This window comes from Notothenia coriiceps, unplaced genomic scaffold (genome assembly GCF_000735185.1).
Source record: "Notothenia coriiceps isolate Sejong01 unplaced genomic scaffold, NC01 NC01_scaffold00000286, whole genome shotgun sequence".
NCBI lineage: Eukaryota > Metazoa > Chordata > Actinopteri > Perciformes > Nototheniidae > Notothenia > Notothenia coriiceps.
Window position 1 is genome coordinate 216,180 of NW_011332987.1, and position 23,015 is coordinate 239,194.

The 23,015-nt window shown below is 42.7% G+C and overlaps 5 protein-coding genes across 5 annotated transcripts in view; 3 read left to right on the forward strand and 2 right to left on the reverse strand.

Annotated features, from left to right (window-relative positions):
• Positions 1 to 1,278, reverse strand: part of LOC104962706 (tetraspanin-9-like) — a 2,301-nt gene extending 1,023 nt beyond the window's left edge. Inside the window, exons 1-3 of the mRNA XM_010791217.1 lie at positions 1,121 to 1,278; positions 621 to 812; positions 313 to 391 (exon numbers count right to left, since the gene is read on the reverse strand). Of these exons, the coding sequence (XP_010789519.1) occupies positions 313 to 391; positions 621 to 812; positions 1,121 to 1,189 (340 nt within the window). The 5' untranslated portion in view covers positions 1,190 to 1,278. The remainder of the gene's footprint in view (positions 1 to 312; positions 392 to 620; positions 813 to 1,120) is intronic.
• plag1 (pleiomorphic adenoma gene 1) overlaps positions 1 to 2,204 on the forward strand; it is a 16,057-nt gene extending 13,853 nt beyond the window's left edge. Inside the window, exon 4 of the mRNA XM_010789601.1 lies at positions 2,125 to 2,204. The gene's annotated coding sequence lies outside the window, so the exon portion shown is untranslated. The remainder of the gene's footprint in view (positions 1 to 2,124) is intronic.
• On the forward strand, positions 2,203 to 3,360 carry mos (v-mos Moloney murine sarcoma viral oncogene homolog). The gene has a single exon (XM_010789419.1). The coding sequence runs from the start codon at positions 2,265 to 2,267 to the stop codon at positions 3,273 to 3,275; it is 1,011 nt and encodes a 336-aa protein (XP_010787721.1). The 5' UTR covers positions 2,203 to 2,264; the 3' UTR covers positions 3,276 to 3,360.
• Positions 3,361 to 3,386: 26 nt separating this feature from the next.
• steap2 (STEAP family member 2, metalloreductase) lies at positions 3,387 to 9,595 on the reverse strand. The gene is made up of 7 exons (XM_010789886.1): positions 9,512 to 9,595; positions 9,272 to 9,415; positions 7,930 to 8,358; positions 7,422 to 7,588; positions 6,123 to 6,650; positions 5,544 to 5,708; positions 3,387 to 5,137 (listed from the first exon to the last, which is right to left on the reverse strand). The coding sequence occupies exons 3-7, from the start codon at positions 8,303 to 8,305 to the stop codon at positions 4,844 to 4,846; spliced, it is 1,530 nt and encodes a 509-aa protein (XP_010788188.1). The 5' UTR covers positions 8,306 to 8,358; positions 9,272 to 9,415; positions 9,512 to 9,595; the 3' UTR covers positions 3,387 to 4,843.
• A 614-nt stretch (positions 9,596 to 10,209) lies between these two features.
• alg14 (ALG14 UDP-N-acetylglucosaminyltransferase subunit) lies at positions 10,210 to 15,280 on the forward strand. Its single transcript, XM_010789997.1, has 4 exons — positions 10,210 to 10,387; positions 11,163 to 11,314; positions 12,084 to 12,206; positions 14,970 to 15,280. The coding sequence occupies exons 1-4, from the start codon at positions 10,243 to 10,245 to the stop codon at positions 15,198 to 15,200; spliced, it is 651 nt and encodes a 216-aa protein (XP_010788299.1). The 5' UTR covers positions 10,210 to 10,242; the 3' UTR covers positions 15,201 to 15,280.
• Positions 15,281 to 23,015: the final 7,735 nt, after the last annotated feature.

The following is a 23,015-nucleotide window of genomic DNA, read 5'->3' on the forward strand; positions in this document are numbered from 1 at the left end:
CCTCTCCTGCTGATGTTCAGGTGTATATCAGTATGTAGTGTCTCTTCTTTCTAAGAGTCCTCTCTCCAGCTGATGTTCAGGTGTATATCAGTATGTAATGTCTCTTCTTTAAAGAGTCCTCTCCAGCTGATGTTCAGGTGTATATCAGTATGTAATATCTGTACTTTAAAGAGTCCTCTCCTGCTGATGTGCAGGTGTATATCAGTATGTAGTGTCTCTCCTGGGACATGTCTCCATACTTTCATGTTCAAAAAGCACCTCTTTTCACCCTCTGTCTGAAACCAGTGTGTGTGTTCAATGTAAAAGTGGAGCTTACCTGGTCGTGGAAGATGTGAATAACCAAGGCCAGGGTCACCTCTGTCAGGACCAGGAGCAGGAGGATCACAAAGAACTGCAGAGGAGAGGAGAGAGGAGATGAGGAGAGGAGAGGGGAGGGGAGAGGAGAGGAGTGAAGAGAGGAGAGGAGAGGAGGAGAGGGGAGGGGAGAGGTGAGGAGAAAGGAGAGGGGAGAGAGGAGAGGCTTTAGAGCTGCAGATTATCCCTACTGCTGATATTGAATTGAGATCACTTTATCACGTATCATTCAGTATCTCCCTGCCCCCCCTCCTGTGGCCCCTCACCATGAACAGCAGGCAACGCTGCTCCTTCAGGGCCCCCAGACATCCCAGGAAGCCCGTCACCATGGTGATGCCGCCGGCGACCAGCAGCAGGTTGGCAGCAGAGAGGGAGGGGAAGGAGAGGGGGAGGGAGGAGAACTCTGCCTGGGTGAAGGACAGCCACACTCCAATGCCAAACAGCCCGCAGCCTCCAAGCTTCACAACACATGGGAATGCAGATTAACCACAATGCATTGCTCCAAACCTGGGATATCCCACATCGTGAGCAACATAATGGAGTGACTCTGACTGTGTGTGACAGTCAGAGTTAAACAGAAGCTCTGTGGACAGAGCACACTGTGGACAGAGTGGACAGAGCTCTGTGGACAGAGTGGACAGAGCTCTGTGGACAGAGTGGACAGAGCACTGAGGACAGAGTGGACAGAGCACACTGAGGACAGAGTGGACAGAGCACACTATGGACAGAGCACACTATGGACAGAGTGGACAGAGCACATACTGACCCAGAAGATGAGGTTGAAGACAAACATCAGATATTTGACGCAGCACAAACAGCTCCGAGACACTGACATCCTGCAGAGACAGAAGAGACAGAAGAGACAGAAGACACAGAGCAGAGTTACAGCAACATGTCCACAGCCTGCTGCTGTGCTCTCAGGTTACCAGGGTTACATCATGAGGACTGAGCAACACTGTGTGTGGTCATATTGTGTTGTGAGAGTTGGTGTACAATGAACATTGTGTTAAGGTACAATTCTGAAAGGCTCTTTCATTAAATAACAAATGGTGGACGTGTGTTATGATATTTGTGTTGTGATTGATCTGTTAACTGTTCATCTAAATGACAAGGGGCTCCTCTGAGTCTCCTCAAACTCCGTCTCACACCCAGGACCCTGATGAAGACACAACTGTATAAAGATAGTTACTGCCCAGCTTGCTGGGTAATTAAGGTTGATGTGAGAAGTGGAGATTCTGAGTTGTGTGCACCTTCTTCAGAAGTAGAAGTACTCAGATCTTGTACTTGAGTAAAAGTAGAAGTACCAGAGTGTAATACTCTGTTTCAGTAAAAGTACTGCATTACAAAAGGTTACTCAAGTAAAAGTAGAAAGTATTCACATCAAAATATAGTGAAAGTAGCGACAGTGAAAGTATTCATTGTGCAGATTGGTCCATTTCAGAATAATATATACGATATGTTTTATAATGATTGATCATTAAAGTGTTCTCAAAGCTGGTAAAGGTGCAGCTAGTCTGAATGACTTTGTATACTGCAGGGTAGCTTGTGAATTTACCCCAGGTGGAACTAAAGTCTGATTTAACACTTGATTATATATTCACATCCTTAATCAAAATCTGTAATAACAAGGTATTAAATAAATGTAGTGGAGTAAAAGTACACCATATACCTCTGTATTGTAGTGGGGTATACGTACAAAGCAACCACAAATGATAGACAAACAGAGTTAATAAAGAACATTTAACTTAATTTCTTCTTTTTTTTGGTTAGATAATTCTGGTCCACACTCCAATACATTAGGGGGCGGTAATGCACCTTTAACGCTGGCTGCTACCGACCATAAAACCGCAAAAGAAGAAGGGCCAGCTGATCAGTCAGCAGCAGACTGCACTCACACACACCCACCCAACATGCCTTCCCCGATCCCCGTCACCCGCCTGCTCCCCAAAGATTTCTACCCCTTCCTGGACCTGGAGACCTGCAGCAGCCCGCTGACCAGAAACCCCGGATCCACCTTACAGGTTCCCGTCCAGCGGCTCCACGGAAAGGTTGCCAGTCGGCTCTGGTCCACGGTGATCCACTGGAAGGAACTACGCTCCGTGCAGCCTGCGGGATCCGGAGGGTTCGGATCCGTCTACAAGGCGGATTACTTCGGAGAGACTGTAGCGCTGAAGAAAGTCAAGAAGTGCACCAAAAACAAGCTGGCGTCCCGTCAGAGCTTCTGGGCCGAGCTGAACGCAGCGCACCTGCGCCACGAGAACGTCGTGCGCGTCATCGCGGCCACCACCTGCATGCCAGCGGATTTTGGAGACGATAGCAGCATCGGAGCGGTGCTCATGGAGTTTGTGGGGGACAGAAACCTGCAGCAGATCATCTACGGTGGGTGTGACCCTCTGGATGACAGGTGCCTCAGGTATGCAACAGATATTGCACGCGGTCTGCGCTTCCTGCACTCACACAGCGTGCTGCACCTGGACATTAAGCCAGCCAACGTGTTGGTGTCCGGGGAGGACGTGTGCAAAATAGTAGATTTCGGTTCTTCTCTGAAACTGGACCTCAGGTGCGAGGTGAGCTGTCTCAGCCCGCATCTGAGCCACGTCGGCGGCACGTACACGCACAGAGCCCCGGAGCTGCTGAAAGGAGAGGGGCTGTCTCCTAAAGCAGACATCTTCTCCTTCGGGATCACTCTGTGGCAGCTGATCACCAGAGAGCAGCCCTACACCGGGGACCGGCAGCACGTGCTCTACGCGGTGGTGGCCCACAATCTGCGGCCGTCGGTCCAGGAGCACCCGGTGTTCCAGTCGGAGCAGGGCCGGCAGTGCAGGACTCTGCTTTGCCGCTGCTGGAGCGGGGACGGTCGCTGCAGACCGACTGCTCAGGAGCTGGTGCCTCAGCTGGAGCAGATCAGCTCCCAGACATGAGACTGTTTTATGAACAGGTGCACTGACATGTTTTTAGGAACATTTTAGAACGTGGAATGCCCTTATCTTAATGCTGAATCTCGTTGAAAAAAAACACACAATTTAGTGCCTTCCTGTTTATCTACGAAAATACAATGTGCCTTACGAAAATGACACTGTTAGACTATCATGAGGATGTAATGCTTCAATTCGGCTTATGTGACTCTAACGAGAAAAGCACTTATTGTAATAAAAACAGCTTTGAATTCATTCATATGGCTCACTCAGCCTGAATAGATGCATTCAATTTGCTTAACAGTGTAAAGTTAAATGTATTGTGTGTTGTGCAGAGATCTGGTATATATGTGGCTCCTCATGATACAAACATTGTAAAGGTATTTTCTTAACCCTATGGGGCTTTATTGTGCTTCATCTTTAAATGTCCTTTTAATTAAGTGTACTCTGGTGCACAGTGCTCTGAAATAAAGTTTCTACACTGCTACAGGTAAAAATATTTTATTCTCACTTTAGTTTTAAAGTATCACTTACATGAACACGAGCCAGATAACATTACATCATTGACATTTTATTCCACAACTCAAACATCCACACAAAGTTACTATAAGGGTTGACTTAGTTTTATACAATTTTCTTAAACTTTGAGATACAAATGTGTTGTGAATTGAGTTTTATTTTCTATGTTTGTAATGTGAGATTAAGTGTTTTCATTAAAAATATTTTTATAATTTACATTTTGATTCTTGGCTCTTTCTCACATTCAAACTCATTTGTTAGAAATGTGTTTCTAAACTTTGTTTCCTCTGAATTTGTGTTGTAACACAGCCACCTGCTGGACACTCCTAAGGACACACATGTACCTCTGAAATAGTTTTTAAAGTGCAGAACTATATTAACCTTTAGGAATGTTTTATTTATGGAAACACAATCTAGTAAAGTAACACTTAAACCTGTGTAACCATGACGCGTAACCTTTGGGAAGCTTAAGGAAGGGAATTATGGGTAAACATGACTAGTTATTTAGCTCAGATTTTAAACAGTTACCTTGAAACTCCTGTATACAAAACTCGAGTGTTTTAACATAATTCAAGGTTTTTGACTAAGACATATTAAAAGTTATGAACATAGCAGCTCATTAAACTTGATTAAACGCACTCAGTTGATGGACTCATCGTGTAATATTTGAATGATTCTGAATGAGACCTATGCTGCATTATCTTTGTTTTCTTGACTTTGAAATAAGACTAGAAGATTCTGATGTTTTAACAGGCCGAGCAGAACTTGTAAAATGTATTGAATTTTCCTTTAAAGTAAACTGTACCTCAGTCTAATGTCTGCCAGAACACAACGACAGGAACAAAGTGTTAAAGAAATATTGACAAGATATTCCATTTTACCATTTAGATGGACAAACTGTAACATGACAGTCCCACAAGGGCAGTTATAATGAACAGCTACTAAGAACAGGATTCACAGACGGCCAAACTGATCACAGGAACAAAGAATACCATTTGGATCATGTGAATGTGTTCACATACACCAGTTAGATATGGCAGTGTATGTGGGAAAGCTCACATGATGGTGACTCTCTCCGGAGAGACGTGTGCAGCCGAGCCCACGGGCTCCAGGCGCTGGCAGCGGTTCTGACTGCTGTCCATGCCGCGGCGGATCTGGTGCAGCTTGCGGCCGACGCAGGGGAGCAGCATGAGCACCTTCCCCAGAATCACACACACGGGCAGCGCCAGGGCCACCATGAAGCTGGGGGGCAGGTAGAAGCGGTAGGCGTCCTCCTCGAAGGCTTTCTTCCAGCCGAACAGCAGGCCGTGCAGGGTCGCGATGAGCAGAGCGATGTAGCCCAGCGTGGACTGGAGTAAAGACAGGAACACTCATTATGGGATATACAGCAACAACTGCTGGGATTCACTCACAGAGAGGAGAGCCAGGCACACACCTCGTATACTTTTTTATTTATATTTTTAGCAACGGCCACAAAACCCAAGATATGAAAATATTCTGATTCTGATGATTTCCATGTGACAAACTTCAAATCCACCATACACTGTTACTACTCTTCCCCCCCCCCTACACTGTACAACACCCCACATTCTGCAATATCCATTACTAATGAAGCATCAGAGGGAAATTCTAGCCCAAACATTTCTTCTACTGAAGATTTCTACTGCTTAGGAATCTTAGAAAAGGACCCCTTATGACCCCAGAATTTGCCTGACAATAAGTTTCTCCAAGCATCACCCCTGTTTGGTGTCGTACCTGTATGAAGCTGAACTCCCTCCAGTTGAGCGTGCTGTGGACGGAGGGGATGGAGGTGATGGCGAGAAGCGACAGCAGCCCGAGGCTCATGATCCCGAAGGAAACGTACATCTCCACCCTCCACACCTCCTCCTCGTTCCACGCGTTCTCCACATTAGCGTGGACCTGCACACACAGAGGAGGCTTGGGATGAAATCAATCACTATGACCGTCTTTTAATTATGGATTATGGCCCTTGATTTTCTTTCACGTACAATGTGTGGGAGCGCTAGCCAATTGAAGCGCAAGTGTTATACATAGTGATGTCACCATGTTGCTGAAGCAAACAAAGGAGACCAATGGAGATGTTTAAGGAAGGGGGGGGGGAGTTTATGGGAGAGAAACTCCCTCTGGATGGAACTTTGGGATTTTAACCTTTCCACACCATTTACATGCACTAAAACCTTTATTACACACTACAGGAAAGGGAAAACCTCAATACCCCCAATAATAGGACCTCTTTAATCAAAGCAAAGACAACACATTAACACACATCTCCTTGTTTCCCTGGAGCATATCACTCTGAGCCCCCCCACTGACCTGCTGGTAGGCGGTGTTGAGCATCAGGTACCTCTCAGACCTCCTCATGGGCAGACACAGGCTGTAGACCACGTGCACGGCAGCCAGGAAGAAACTGAGCAGGCCCAGCTGCTTCCTGCTCTGCAGCCAGCCCTCCAGCCAGTGGGGGAACTGTCTGTACTTGGTGCCGTAGTACAGCTGGTGGGCGGCGGCCAGCTGACCCGCCAGGTACACCAGCGCCAGCAGCGTGATGGCCACAGTGGGCAGAGTCCGGTTCACCATCTCTATGGGGATCTTGTAGAAGTCACTCTGCTTGTGTTTCACATACGGGTGGATGATGTCTCGTACAAATGAGTAGGCGAAAAAGAAGATGGAGAGGGCGACGGCAGCGAGCACGGGGCCCTTCCAGCCGGGGAATAACCGTATGGGAATGTTCTCAATTTCCCGAGAGGAAGACAGGGTGCCCATATCCACCGGCAGGAAGTGGAGCTGGCGGGCTAACTCCATGATCTGCTGCCGAGCCTCCACCGAGTCACTGCAGATGTACACCTGGAGGTTGGACGTACAGAGAAGACAAGTAGGAAGATGAGGACATAATCACCTATAGAATGTCAAACTGATTAATAGTATCATGAACTATGAGTGTATACTACCTGTGATTGTGTGGAATAGTTATTTTATCGTTTATAGCCCTTAATCCACACTATTCTTTTCCACCTGTCCTCTCGCACATCTATTCACTCCAATTTCTTCTCCCCTGCTAAATCCTGAAATAATAGTCTCTTCTCTTGCATTATATCTGATTGTAAGGGTTCTCCATTAAACTCATACATTTAATTGAGAAGCTTCTTACTTGCACATCTGAAGTGCTGCCCTCTCATTTTATAATCCTAACCATGATAGCTGACTGGCTGGGAGATTATTTCAGAAGCGGGCAGCTCTATTGTTGTGACTTCCCTCTATAGGAATTAATTTCCTCTGGATGTGAGGGCTTTTTTATAATCTGTGCCTAAATTTGATCAAAATGAAGGCTTCAAATAGCCAGCAAGGCAGATTGAACTGTCATTGTCTCTGTTGCATGCAGTATGCTGGCTTCTGTCTCCTTCGATAGCCCAAGACGCAGATCCTAAATCAAGATGCCTGTTGGCCTTGAAGTGAACTCAGGCTGTTCTGTCCAATAATCATAACCGAGCCATGTTGGTTACATATGAACAAGATGGTGAAAACCCAGTGAAATCTGCAGAAAAATCTTGTAAATGGACCTTGTGTTAGGTTTGTTGTTTGTTAGTTTGTTCAAAGAATTGAATGTGTTTATGTTACCTGTGTGCTGGCGTCTTTGGGGCAGCTCATCTGCATGGCCCAGGCTGAGATGACGTTGAAGCCTTTGACGGTGATGGAGCCTGGCATCAGTGAAGCCAGATACTCAGCGTTGGACTCGGGGTACTGGTTCATCCTCCTGTTGTTGCTCACATCCACCAGGATCTTTCCTGCACGGCAAGACACACACACAGGATTTCTGTAGTTAAACTTAATAATGCAAGACACCCTCCTGGAGTATCGGATATCTAGAAGGGACCTCCAGACTTCTCGTAGAATTATTGTTTTACACAACATTAGCAACAACATTGAATTTGATTCATCTTTAAAGTTCCTCTTTGTAAGACTGATATAATAAATAAAAATAACATGTGTTTATTATTTTCCACTTTTGTCAGTCCGGATAATTTCTACGTAAGATTCAAAAGCATGATGAATTAGAATGCATGATTTAATGCTGTAATACATTTTTATGACAGTGCTCTAAGTGTGTATATGTGTAAGTATCTACCTTCCAGTAGGTGTTTGAGGTCCCACAGCACAGAGTAGTGCTCACGACGGATAGCCAGGAACACGATGTTGGACTTCCCCACAGCGTCCTCATGGTGTGTCACATCCACTACATGAGGAAGGGACTGCGCTGCCAGTTTGGGGTGTCGGCTGCCCACCACCACATGGAAGCCACAGCGCAGCAGGCGGATGGTCAGGCACTTGGAGAAGTCCCCGGAGCCCAGGATGGCCACCGTGGGCCGGGAAGACTCTGTGTCTCCACTCTTGGTGCCGTTGGGCAGGAAACAGGCCTGTGTGTGTTGGAGGTGGTGGTGAGAGGACGGAGCTGTGAAGAACACAGGGCTCCTGCTGCTGCCCATCATGGAGAAGGAGTCCATCCTGCCTCCCTGTCTTCTTCTGTGGTGTTCTGCTTAGGAGGATTTCAGTGGGTCTAAGGGAGGAAAGAGCAAAGTAAAAGAGGGGCTAAATCGCATGCATCATTACAGGTAGAATGACCATGTATAAACAGCATTTGATCGCATCGATTGTAGTCAATTTTGACAACTGAAAATCAAAATAAGATTTGTATTGACACTTAAAACGTAATCCAGATTGAGTTTTAAGTGTCAACACAAATTTTATTTTGATTACCTTTAGAACAGCATTTGGCAAAGACAATCTCACCACACAAGGTAGTAGATGATCTGGAGCTTAAATGTGCTTTTTGTTAAATACATATATTAGTGGTGCCAAATTCTGGTTCATTAGTTGAAATTAACAGCTTCATTTATAGTTAATAATGAATTGAAAAATGCTATTGATCACGTACATGTCATTAATATGAAAACATTTTAGGTTGCACAAGTCAAAAACAGGCGGGCTGCTGTGTCCATCAATGAAACCCATCATCTGCTGAATGAGATCGGTGATAACCAATCAGAGGACATCGTCCGCCGGGACAAGCTGCGTCTCCTGATGACCTTCTGTCTGCACACACACTGATCATCTGAAGGACAAGGTCGTGTGTGTGTGTGTGTGTGTGTGTGTGTGTGTGTGTGTGTGTGTGTGTGTGTGTGTGTGTGTGTGTGTGTGTGTGTGTGTGTGTGTGTCTATGTGTGTAGACAGCCCCCGTACACCTGTAGCGTTGCAGCACGACCGCTGTCGTTCTGCCATACAGTCGCACAACACACACACACACACACACACACACACACACACACACACACACACACACACACACACACACACACACACACACACACACACACACACACACACACACTGATGACAACAGGCACATATACCATGCACGTGCACAGTGAGACTGAATACACTGTATGTTGTGATGATGGTGTGTTACCCACCTGTCATGAAGATGCTCAGGATGCTGCCGTTAAAGCCGAGACTCAGACAGATGCTAGCCGCCCATCCTGATGCTGCTCAGCCTCCGCTGTCTGAACACATGCTGCGTTCAAGTCCCGTGGGAAAAACCGGAGACTCCGCTTTATCTGAAAATAACGCGTCTGGAGTTTATTTTTTCCATAGCCAGTAGAGCTTGCAGGAAAAACTGCAATGACGTTGTTGAATTTCCTGATAAATATTACCTTTAGTAAATAATTTGAGCTTGGAGTGTACCAAGTATCGCATTTCAGCATATTTCAGTATAGCCTATTTGTACAAAAGGAAAGTTTAAAGGACAAACATAATTTTTACTGAACATTGAACTAAACACAAAACATGCTCTCAATGACATATGTATGGTGAGTCTTTATGAGAGTTTAATGCACCATTTGTGAACAATGTGTGCTCTCCACACTTCAAATCAATGGCAGTACAGATGCTTTTGCAACAACCAAAGTAGACACCAGCATTCATCCTTAAATAGAACAAGAAGGGTGAAGCATATTTTATTTCCTTTTAAACATTTTGGTTGTAAGAGGCCAATTTGTAATAGGCTTTGCATGCTTCATTATTAAACTGACACTCAGATCCTGTAATGTGTCCTATTGGCTCCTGAAGATGTTCTACCAGTGTTGGTGCATCAGGGCTAGAGAGGCCAGCAGCAGATAAACACTGACCACGTGTAGTTACAAACATAAACATTAGCCTACTTACTATTAGGTAATCCTAGGAGGATTACATTAAGTGTCAACATGGCAAGTTGAGTGTCAACACTTGCAAATATAATAAGTATAGTATAACCGTTTAGCAGTGATACAATGCTACAATCTACTCAGCTTGAGAGGGAGGTGGCTGAAATTCTGAACTCAGGGATCATAAACCAAATTCCATGTGTTTTGGTCATTTTTGGTCCTCCGGAGCTGCCGTAGCTGTCATGGCGTTTTTGGAAGGAGCCGTGTATGCTGTTGGACTTATGTGTTTATTATTTATTATCCGTTTATATTATATTGTAAAGACGGGATCAAGCTATAAGCCTGGAGCCAAAGGTCCGGTCGCTGTTCTGGTCGTAGCAGGGTCAGGTAACGATAATGATATTAATTTACATACAGTTCCTCAGGTAGGCTATCTGCAGAGAAGAGTAGCCGTCAAAAGCTTAACTTGTACCTCAGTCATGATTAAAGACATGTGTTGTGCTTGCCAACCTTTAGATATTCATTAGTGCATAAGGGCGAACAGGTAGACAACGTTTTAAAGTTCGTTAACAGTTAGCTTACTTCCTTAGCATCAGCGCTAACAACACGTAGCGTTACTGCACTGGACTGTGCCAAGTTATCAGTAAAAGTGGGGGTGGAACTTTTTTTAAATAAATATTTTCCTGCCCTACTAATATTTGTACAGACAGTATTTACCATTAATATGAACAAGCTTGATCAACAGGTAAACATACCATTCCTAAACTTATAAGAAGCTATTTAAAAAAACAAACACAACAAATCAGAAAATTCCAAAAACAACCTTGAGAGTGGTTTTGCTTATTTTTTCTTATATATAATATAACTCTGGTTGTAATATTGATAACAGAAACACTACATCACATTAAATATAACTGTGGTGTTATACTAATAATCATCTTCATTAGAACAAATTGAGCTGGATCAAAACATGATAAACAGACCTAAATTATTAGGGTGTTTTCTGTGTATTTTGCCACTGTTATACTACATCTGGAGATATATAATATTATACAAGTTTATTGAATATACTAAGGATGGTCTTGCCAACATTTTTCCAACTAAGTCCTATGCTCCGTCATGTGTGTATGATTTGTTGACAGTTTGTGTTATCTGTTTCCAGGTGGTCACACCACAGAGATCCTGCGGCTGATGGAGTCCCTCTCTGTAGGATACACACCTCGACACTATGTTATCGCCGACACTGACAGGATGAGTGAGGAGAAAATCTGCTCCTTCGAAAGCTCTAAACAGAACTCAGACTCTGAGTCACAGGTACACAGCTGTCAGTAGGAGGACATTCGGTCCATGTCCCTAACTATGTCAAGACTCACTACTGAAATGTCTCCTCCAATATGATCTGCTCAGACATATCAAGCAAATTAGAACATCCTGTCCCCTTTGAAGAAAACCAAAGTGTTAGTACAGTTCTAAATGATTTGCACAAATGTATCGTCTTTGACAATTAGCTTTTGGATGACCTAATTAGAATTTAATTAACTAAGGCCATCCCCAGCCCTGGACAAATTTGAGTCTTTGCTTACCAAATACAGCATCTTCTGGGAGTGTTAGTACTCACCAGCAGGTGGCAGAAGTACGCTCTTTATTTGTGCTTTTCTTATACTTTTGACATCATTTGAGCCAGGGATACATATTACATTACATTACTGCAGACGCTTTTATCCAAAGTGACTTACATACATTCAGTACTGTGGACAATCCCCACAGGAGAAATTAGAGGTGAAGTGTCTTGCCCAGGGACACAACAACATGCTGACTGCAGTGGGACTCGAACCCTGATTCTAAGCCCAGCACACTATCCAGTGAGCCACAGCCACCCACACATATGCAACACACTAAATGAATACCTGCTTTATGCATATCTGAATACCCATTGAGAAAACCCTATGATGAGAAAGAGTATTCAGTATTGCCGTACATTCATTTGAATAATATATATTCCTACACTCATTTTCTGTGATATGAGCCAGTTTTACCCAAATTCAACATGCAAACGGTGACGTCATGTGCCCTTGATCCCCAGTTCTCCATCTGTCGGATCCCACGCAGCCGGGAGGTGCTTCAGTCCTGGAGCTCCTCAGTTCTCAGCACCCTGCACGCCCTGCGCTTCTCCCTTCCTCTGGTGTTCAGACTCAGACCTGACGTGGTGAGTGCAGACAGAGTGCAGACGGGAGCTGTTATCACACAGAAACATCACTCAGACACTTGAAGCATTCCTTCTACTATTTCAGGCCTTTAATCTGGAGCCTTGGCTTTAAGATTGTACCTAGTATATGGTCATAATATGCAGATAACAAACTAACACTGAGACATTCTCATTCATGTACAGTGCTATCATTTGACAAATATTGCACAACGTGGTCATGCTCATTGAATTACACGACATCAGTCTTATTAATAGCTCATTTAACAACATAAAAGTTAATCAGTGCCAAATGCCATTCAATGAAGTAGACATAGGAATGTTGCAAAAATGTACTATAGAAAAAAAAGTATTTGGACCCATCTCATGTAGTTGGGCCTCCTTTATTATAGTATTATAGAATGCAGGTATCTTTCTCAACAAGGAAGATGAACTGTCACTTATACAAACACAAACACATCTCATTTTGAACCAGAACACGTAATCTGTAATTCATTTTCTCATTCCATTAGAAAAAAACAAAGAAGTACACTATTGTAGGGATAAGTGTATGTGGCTGTAGATCTTTTGTAAATAGAGAAGGAAATGCAGAATGACTGTGAGAGCAGACTTGTGAGCGTCTCTCCACAGAACTTTTTGGTTCTTGGTGGCTGGTTCCAAACAAAGCCGGGGACTTGGCGCCAGGGCAGTCCTCCCAGAAATGATCCATTTCTTGTGAAGGCAGCGCGGTTTGACCCGCCGTAAACCTGCAGTCGCTCTCATGCGCACTGATTCTGCACAGAAGTGTCTTTAAATTAAGAAATTCAGGAGTTGTAATCTGGACTCACACTACCTCACTGCATTTAGATTTAATTGCAAGTTAGATTCTAAAGTATTTTGTATATATTATATTGTGTTTTCTTTGGATACTCCATTGGTATACACTATATATTTTCTACTGTTGATTTGTACATATTTACTGTTTATTTGAATACTATTTATTCTATTTTACATTACATAAGATTTTACATTTTTAATGTAATGCCTGTTGTGACAAAAATAAATAGCAATTTGAGAAAAATAAAATACATCTAATCTATTCGAATAGCATGAAACGAAAGCATTTTTTGATGTAATATGATACCTGACACTTGAGTAAATTAAAGACAACTTTAAAAACAGTCATATTTAAATACATAGAAGCAGAACTAATTAATTAATTAATACATAAGACAGGGATGTCTAAAACTAAATATGTAGTTAGTTGATACCAGTGGAGGCACTTTGTGTGGGAGACTGCCTCTATGAACTTGTGAATGGATGAATGTCCACTTATATGTATAGCAGCTTCAGGGGAACGACTGGAAAAGCGCTATATAAATGCAGTCTATTGACGAATTGCCAATAACATTGCAATCCCATGATGTTGGCCATGAAATCAGGTTTCTTCTGCTGGGGTAACTCTGTGTTTCTCATATTTATTTAGTTAGAAACTACTTAAAGAAAGCCGACAATAACCAGATTATGAAAGTGTATGGAAATCTCTGGAGATGGAAATCTTAACTAGCGTGAGTTCATTTTACTGCAGCCAGATGGAGCTTAACATCAAGCGGGGAAATCTGCTGACGTTTATGGTAGACTCTGGAATATTTCCCTTTTATTTACTTCACAGCACTGACCACCTAAATGAGAGTTAAAAAGTGAAGTGTTTGTAGTCCTAATGCTCATATCTGCTGCTACATGAAGCATTTCATTCAGCAAAGTGACGGTTCCTTGTCAGTCGTTGAGCTGTGAGAATGATTTCTGTGTCTGTGTGACTGTGTGATGGTTTCTCCAGACTCCAGAGCAGCTCCGTCTGGTTTCCTGTAAACCCAAACTCCCTCAACTCCCTCAGCTTCCTCCAACCCTGAGGCCACTTATTCATCCAGCCCCCTCCCCCCTCTTTGAGTTTCACTGAGCTGCCTTCACTGACTCATACACATGCTCTCGTTTTTTTGCCTTTTTAAACTTCAGACCACACTTCTTCAAGTGTTGAGGGATGATACATGTTCATGCTCCGTCATGTGAAGCTAAAAGCATACTTCTCAACTCTCCGAAGGTCTAACAACTAACACATGCATCATTTCCTGTCCGCTCCTCTAGTTAGACTCAAATAAATCAGTGTCTACCTGTGACCTCCATCACAGCTGGTGGTAGTCACTGCTGTAGCTGTGAGTCTCTGATAAACCATAAAGACACAAAAAAAACAGATATATTGACTTCCATTTTAAGCGCTTGTGCTTTAGTCATGGGTATAATGGCCAAGGTTTAATACAGATCAAACCAATTCAAACAATAGTTATCATTGATCATACTTTAAAGAGACAGATGTCTGAACTGTGAGCCAGATTGGAAAAAATCTTAAACGATAAAACATTTGTAAGTATCTACAAAAGACATAAACATATTAAAATGAATGCATATTTAGCCAAACCCAAATATGTTCCACATGCACTGTTCTTTGGAAACATTAGTGCATGGATATCAGTTTTCTACATTAGACCCTTCACCTCTCTTTGTCATGGAAAAACGTGATTTATTTTTTTAATAAATTAAATCCGTCTGTCGCTGTCGTGGACACAAGGGATTACATATATATTGATTTGAAAACACATCATCCAATTGTTCCTTTACCCAGCACATGTCACCTGACTCCAAATCTCTATGTAGCTTATATAACTCTGACTATGTGTCACTTCCTGGACATGTGCTCATCCCCTCCTCCTCTCTCCCTGTCTGTTGTTTCAGGTGCTGTGCAATGGCCCGGGGACCTGCGTTCCCCTGTGTGTGGCAGCACTCCTGCTAGGAATTCTGGGAATGAAGAAAGTCCTTATAGTTTATGTGGAGAGCATTTGTCGGGTGCAGACGCTGTCGCTCACGGGGAAAATCCTTTACCCAATATCAGACTATTTCTTCGTGCAGTGGTCCTCTCTGAGAGACAAATATCCCAAGTCCATTTTCCTCGGGAGAATAGTGTGAAAACATCTGTTACATTTAAATATAATAAAACACATTATAATGTTTGCTGTAATGCTTGTGAATAAATGCGCTATTTTTTACTTTTGAGTTCTGTTAATGCTTTGTTGAGTTGATAATCAGTTTCAATGAAAATGATAATTAGTTATCAGTGGCTTTGGGACATCCAGCACTTTAGTTCTTTGTTGGTTTTTAATTGTACATGATGAATGTTGTGCTTTTGTGTGATAAGTGCCTGTGGAAGCATGTGAAACAACAGGAGGCCGAGGGTGGAGCCTTGAGTAACACCACGGGTCAGAGAGGAGGAGGCATCAAAGAGAACTACAGGGAATATTTGATGAATAATATTTGAGAGGCAGCATTCCTGTTGCTAATTTTAAAAGTGATCCAATAAGGTTGGATTATCAGCTGAGACAAACTAATGCCCAAATAAAAAAATGTTACTATCTGAATGAGTCCATGAAAGGGGTATCGTTTCAAATGTCGCTTTTTGGTGTTTGAAGCATTGTCACAGCTCTGTTTTTCTTTCTTTGTGCTGTGTTTCCTGTTCCTGGATGGAGCTACTGGACAGGAAGAGTTCTGGGATGATTTGTTGAACTAAACCGAATAGGAGGAGGGAAGACATGGAGCAAAAGTTTCCGAGTGTGTGTGACATCTGGCGCTATTTATAGGACAGATCTCAGAGAATCTGGAGAAGAAACACCTCTCTGTTTGTTCACACTGACCACTCATACTGGACCACTTTAGCCAATAGCGAATCAGTAAACTGGATTTTGGAGTTACTAATTGAGTGAAAACTGGGCAACTGATGGTTGTGTGACCTGTGCAACAAGTTCATAAAGTAGGTGTTGGTATGAAACTGTAAAATCTATTAAAAAAAACGACAAACTACAATAAGTATATTCCAAAAGCTAGATAAGTGTTCCTGATGAAAGGGTTCACTCCTACAGAGGCTTAGTCATAGAAGAGTAAACACAGCTGCAGCTAATGGGAATTCAAATTGATATGCCAACATTTCAATTAAATTATTTCCATTTAGTCTGTTCCAAAGTAGAGTTAGGAATCATTGGGCAGCTTGTAGAGAATTAAACATTAGTTTCCTGATCGCCAAATGACTGCGTCAATGGAAAACCAGATCACAGTGTTTATAATGCATTTTCATAATCAAATAGGAATTAACATTTCAATATGTTCCACGCTACAGCGGGGTAGGATTTTAAAATGAAATGTATAAAAGGTTTCATTTTAATATAGTAATAGAAGGCCAAAACAAATAGGTGAATATGAACCATACAGTCTATGATATGAACATATAACTTGGATGTGCCATTTACATTTTTACTTTCAGATCATTATGTGGTAATTTAATACTGCAAATGGATGAATTGTGTTTTAATGTAATTGCAGTTTATATATGGGCGTCAATAGACAATACTGCATCAGTAGTACTTTTACTTCAGATAGTGATAATAGTTATATTCAAGTTCAAAATCTGTAGTGTAATACAGTCTATGAACCATCCTTGAGGAGCAGCGGGAGGGGGAGGGGCCTATTACAAACCAGCCCCGCTGATTGGCTGCTGAGCCGCGTCCATTATTTGGGGTAGTTTTTTTTGCAGACTGAGTGAGAGCTGCAGAAAGTTCAGTCTCTCTGGTCCTCTCCTCTGACAAACTCACGGAATACTTTCCTCCTGTCTGCGTGTTCAAGAGAGAAGCAGCTGCTGTTTATAGGAGTCCTCCACAGCAGCATCTGTGCTACACTGTAGCTAAGGATACTCTTTCGGAAGAAAAAACGAACAAGAAAATGACACATTTTAATAAAGGACCGTCCTACGGATTATCTGCAGAAGTGCGAAGCAAAGTAAGTATTTACCTTTGTGTTTCAGGGAGGGAAAGGGGGCAGTTAGTCAGACACTTTGAGAAGTTAACAAATACTTTTTGGACCTGAGCCATAAACACACTGCCCGTTAACGCTGGCTCTTTCTCCTGGAGAAAAGCAACACGCCGAGCACAAAGCCATTCAACTAAGTGCCAGTTTAACTTGCATTGGCGAACGGTGAACGCTGCCTAAACTTTGGGAATTTTCCAGAAATTTCGGTGCTCTTTTCAGCACATAAAAAGTCAAGAATGCGTTCAAACGGTAAACTAACAAAGGCAGGAGAAAGAAATGTGAAATGTGATCCAACAGTTGAGATTTTAGTACAAAAGTCCAGCGTGAAAGTGCATGTCCTTGACTTTAACTGTTTAAAGTTGTGTGTTCGTTATAGTAAACCGTGTAAAACCTTTTGTTAAACATTAAGCAACTTTATCCCCCCCTCAATGATGGAAAACTCTCCTTTTACCCTTGTTTATGCATTGGTTTAATTTAAACTGCAGTCACAGCTTATTTTGTTGACTTTGCCCACCGTGTGTTTGCATTGTTAACATTACTTTTCATTATTTTATTAAAGGGATATGATAGAAATCCAATTGTTTGTGAAGGGAGGGGCTGTGTGTCTGGGTCCTGGCATACATATGTGACATGTATTGATTTCCAATCTGTTGTCTGGTGATTGCACTATTTTAAAGTTAGATTGCCACGTAGCATTAATGGTATTTTAGTAGCTTTATGGTACTAAGTATGATAATAAAGGAAAGTGTGCAGCAGTGCAACAGGAGGCTACAATGCAAAAACGAGTCAGCTTTTAAATAAAGAGATATAAATGATGTCTGTCTGGGTGCAGACTGGTGGGGGTTGTAGGAAATGTCAAATGGATGACATCATCAGAAAATCATTGCACACTGACTTTAGTGCATTTTAATAGCATGTGTTGCATTATAGTGACACTGAGAAGTTTATTTATAAGTACTTTAAAAAAGGGACTGTGTTCTCAATCATGAACCACAAATCACATGTGCCGCTCACCATTTTTAAAGCTCCCTGTAATTTCCAAATGTTTTTCCATTACTTCAGCACACATGGATGGCCACTGGTTTAACAGTGCTGTGAAATGTGTTGACCTGCAGCAGTTCGGTCATCCATCATAAGGAACGTCATATCTGATTTTAGTGAAGTTTGAAGTTGTGCAAAAAGTCCTCATAGATTATTGTTGGCCTATGATGCTAAAACTGGTGATTTTCCATAATACCAGTGTCTAACCATGGATTGTTCAGCAAGTAGCTTATAAAATGGAGAATAATAGAAACAACTGTTAGTAAACCACAATGCAATCCAACCACAGGGACTCAAGCCAACTCAATTTGGACATCCCTGCTGTACACGCAACAGTCAACGTCGAAAATGGCTGTTGATTTCAGTTGGGTCAAAAAATGCTGCATTAGACTTTCCTACAGTATTTCCCCAGAGTTTCCAGCACGTTTATCAAGTGGGCAGTATGACTGCTGACTATATTTTGTACTTTATATCCATTTCATAACTTTTTGGGAGCGGAAATGTATCTTTACTGGCAAATTTAGAACATTGACTTTTGACAAATCAACAGCATGGAAATTGTTCTTCAAGTAAATCTTGTCCATGTTGGCCTGAAGCTGAGGTTCAAAGTGACTTTTCAACTTGTCCATTCAGTAGCTGCTCCTGGAGAAATGCCCAGATTGGATTGGAGATCTACAATTTCATGTCACTTCAGTGAACATAGACCTCCAGAGGTGCTACTTAATGGAGTTTAGGTGTGAACTTTTAACCTTGTGTGTTGATGGGATTTGCATTAAAGTGTTGATTATGGAATTGAATTAGTCAACCACTTGAGATGTCCCGCCCCTTAACCTATCGTGTACAATGTGTTGGAGCTCTAGCCAATTAAAGCCGAGTATTTCAGGGAACTTTGTGATTTTACCCTTTGCAGTCGAACACAAACCCTATAGCACACTACAGGAAAGGGTAAAGGCCCAGATACACCGGCCCGAAATCGGCAGTAAATGGGAGTCGGGCCGAACATGATCGTGGGCACGCCCTATTCGGAGTGGTGAAAAGACCCGACGGTGCGGCGCACACCACTCCGAATAGGGCGTGCCCACGATCATGTTCGGCCCGACTCCCATTTACTGCCGATTTCGGGCCGGTGTATCTGGGCCTTTACCCTTTCCTGTAGTNAAGTTGCTGCCGGAGCCTGAGAAACTCCACTGGCGGTCATACGATGGCTTAAAGGCCCAGATACACCGGCCAGTCACCTGAGAAGTCGCCGACGCCGACACCGACTGTTGCGTCGCCGGACTCTCCTGCTTATTTGCCGACTTCGCGCACTGGAACATACCGCAAATCCGAGCCGAGCACGTATGAACTGCGTATGCGTGAGTGGCAATAACTCTCCTTACCAGCAGGCGGCGGTAGTGTGTATTCATCATTCAAAAGAGGCAACAACCGGAACACCGGAAGACGAGAAGAAGAACAGACTCCGTGATATAAACAAACAACAAATAGCGTTTTTCTTTCCATTTTCACTCTCGTCCATTGAAAACATGAACGAACAGGAGCAGGACGAACGGGAGGTACTGGAGCTAGCAGCCCTTGGACTCACGCTTGTGTTAAATCATTTGTTTACCTCCCTCACTTCCGTTAACGCTTCTCATGCACTGATTCGCTAGCTGAACAGCCAATCAGTGTTATCCCTTTGTCCGACTTCCGGTGGTGTTCTCGACGCCGATTCAAGGCGTCAGGTCGGCAGAAAAGACCCGACGGTGCGGCGCACACCACTCCGAATAGGGCGTGCCCACGCTCATGTTCGGCCCGACTCCCATTTACTGCCGATTTCGGGCCGGTGTATCTGGGCCTTTAGATGAAGCTCTGCACATCCTGACTCACGATGATGTTGGTTATATCATTTTAAAGTACATTTCGATTGACTAAGGACTGAGAGAAGGAGTGCGTAATTGACGTTAACTTCAGTAAGGCTTGTTAAGTACTGTTTAAGCTACTTATTCTGACTGTAATGGTAAGCCGACAAAACTACAATAACTTCCTGTCGTTGTTTTTAAAGCACCTGTATGCACCTGTTCCTTTCAAATCAGCAGGATTTAAGCCTCCCATCTATCCTAAGCAGCAACTCTGTGACCGTGAAGCCAATGCATAATCGACTAAAGCATTCTATGTAATAACCTGCAGGTGGTGACTTTAAAGGTTGCAACGATTGTAAAGAAGTCTAGAAGAAAATGACCATACCTCTCATTTGATTTATTACCTCAGTAAACATTTTCCTGATGAGTTCATGGTCTCAAATACAAGATTAGATGAGAGTTTTATGGATTAAAATAGACCATAAAGCAGCTGTAGGTTATGGCTTTCTTGTGATTGACAGGAAGCTACCACACTTTGAGTTTTCATCTTAGAACTTAATCCGTATACAGTCTCTTTCAAGTTCATTTACAATTGTTGTCGCCTAAATATGTCTTTTAAAGCCACTCGAGGCTTCAAACCCAATGGTAACTACATCCACTTCTAATATACACTCTATAAACATTTGGTTTATAGTATTGTTTATTTGCAAATGACCACATTATCATGGCATTTCCAATCGTTTTGAAAGGAAAATCGTTCCAAGTTTCCATCATTTTAATTTCACTCACTAGCTAATGCATCTAACAGAAGCATCTATAGATTCAGAAATGCAATCAGCTGTTCACAGACATTGTTTCCCGCGACCACGAGCCCTCCATCACGCCCTCAGTGTGTGTGTTAAGTCTCCTAAAAGCCAGAAGTGGATCTGACAGAACTTTCTCTCGTCTTTCAGCGACAAAGGTGTTTCCTCATCGGCCGGAGCTGCAATCTGGTCATCTTCAGCGATTCCCCACGGCTTCCAATGTGTCACGATAATTGTACACACTCTGGTGACAAGAGGGCTCGAAATAACATGCCAACGCTTTACCACATGCATGTGTGTGGTGTGTGTGTGTGTGTGTGTGTGTGTGTGTGTGTGTGTGTGTGTGTGTGAAAAGAAGTGTAAGGCGCCAGGGTGTACTGCAATGCCAAGGTCTTTCTATTTCTCTGGTTACCCATCAGCTGCCATCTCTTTAGCACCTCACCATGGTTGTACAGGACTTATGCATACACACACGCACGCAGGCACGCACGCACGCACGCACGCACGCACGCACGCACGCACGCACGCACACACACACACACACACACACACACACACACACACACACACACAGAAACGGTATGTTGTAATAATGAACAATGAATTCAGACGTTTAGCGGTAAACCGGAGAATTAGAAATGATACAAACTTGAACCACATTTCATTCAGTATTCTGTCTGTGTCGCTGCCATATCTGTTGCTTGGTGTTGACAGTAGCGAATGCCATCCAAGTGGAGGGTTTGAAAAGCAAACACTCCACTCTTTCTAGGTTTCAAAGGGGATGTCCTCTCCTGAGCAAATAACTGAGGATTATAATCCTTTCTCCAAAGCAGATTCATGACAGTTTAACTAAACAAATAAATGAAACCGAGCAATGCCGCTCTGGGCTTTTGTCTTTTCTTTAGACAGATGCCAGTCGTAATCCCTCTGCTGCCGCAATAGTGAGGAGAGTATTATTCACAACCGCTACGGTTACTTTCTCTAACGTCTGATTTTTTTACTCTTTAAGATCCTTTGAAAACATTTAAAAACACATTTGAAGGAATTTTTGAATTTAACTCAACTTTTGTGTCAGTTAGGGCACATTGAGGCTATTTCCTTGTTTCTGCAGTTTGATATGTTGGTATATTGTTGTGGTGGGGATAATCCAGCAGTGCAATATTGTTACTTTAAAGGATACACTAAAATATAAACACAAAACAACAGTTTTATCACAATTATTCTCTGTGTGTCAACCATCCACTTGATGTTATCACACACACAGTAGCCAAGCTCTATTCAAATCAGGGTCTTGATGCCAATATAAACATTAATGAATGATTGTAACCAGCTTTGTGGCAATCAAAAAATCTGTATGCAGCCTAGTGAAGGCCTTTCCTGTTTCCTACCTAACTGGAGTGATGTTTAGCACTTTTACGCCACACATCCGCATCTAATCCACTAGTTATATTTTATGCAACCAGCACCAGAGGCTTACAAAATATCTCCAAATCAATCGTGTCATAATTCATATTTCTACAGCTGCAGTGGAGACAGAAAGAAGTTCACGTACTCTCCATGAAATAGATCAAATAAATACCACTATCTCTGTCCTCTCCTAGTATTCCATGTAAGACAACAGGTAAACAGGCCAAAGTCTGCCCAGAACTCCATATTTTTATGTATCACAATACAGGTAGACGTGTTTATCCGTTACGGAGTGTCAACCTAATTTGACACTCAAACAAATCAAATCTCACTGAATGCAACTTCAAAATTCATTATACAAACACCAGATACAAAAAATGACCACGTTATAAATGTGACTTTGATTTTCACCTTAGCTGTAATAAGTAACTGAAAGGGTTAAACCAACTCAATCTCTTCTTATTCTTGACTAAAAGCCCTTAATGTGCCTGACTCCTTCATTTGGATGTCTCACTAGCCAGTACATTCCTAGATATTTGATTTGATTTCAAAACACACACACACACACACACACACACACACACACACACACACACACACACACACACACACACACACACACACACACACACACACACACACACACACACAAAGCTGTGCATGCTTCTGTGTTTGAGTTTGATTATGCATCGTTAGTGCGGTCAATGTGCAATAACTGTGTTGAGTGTTTGCCACTGTTGGAGAAGCCGCCAGATTATGCTAAGACAACAAACACACACACACACACACACACACACACACACACACACACACACACACACACACACACACACACACTC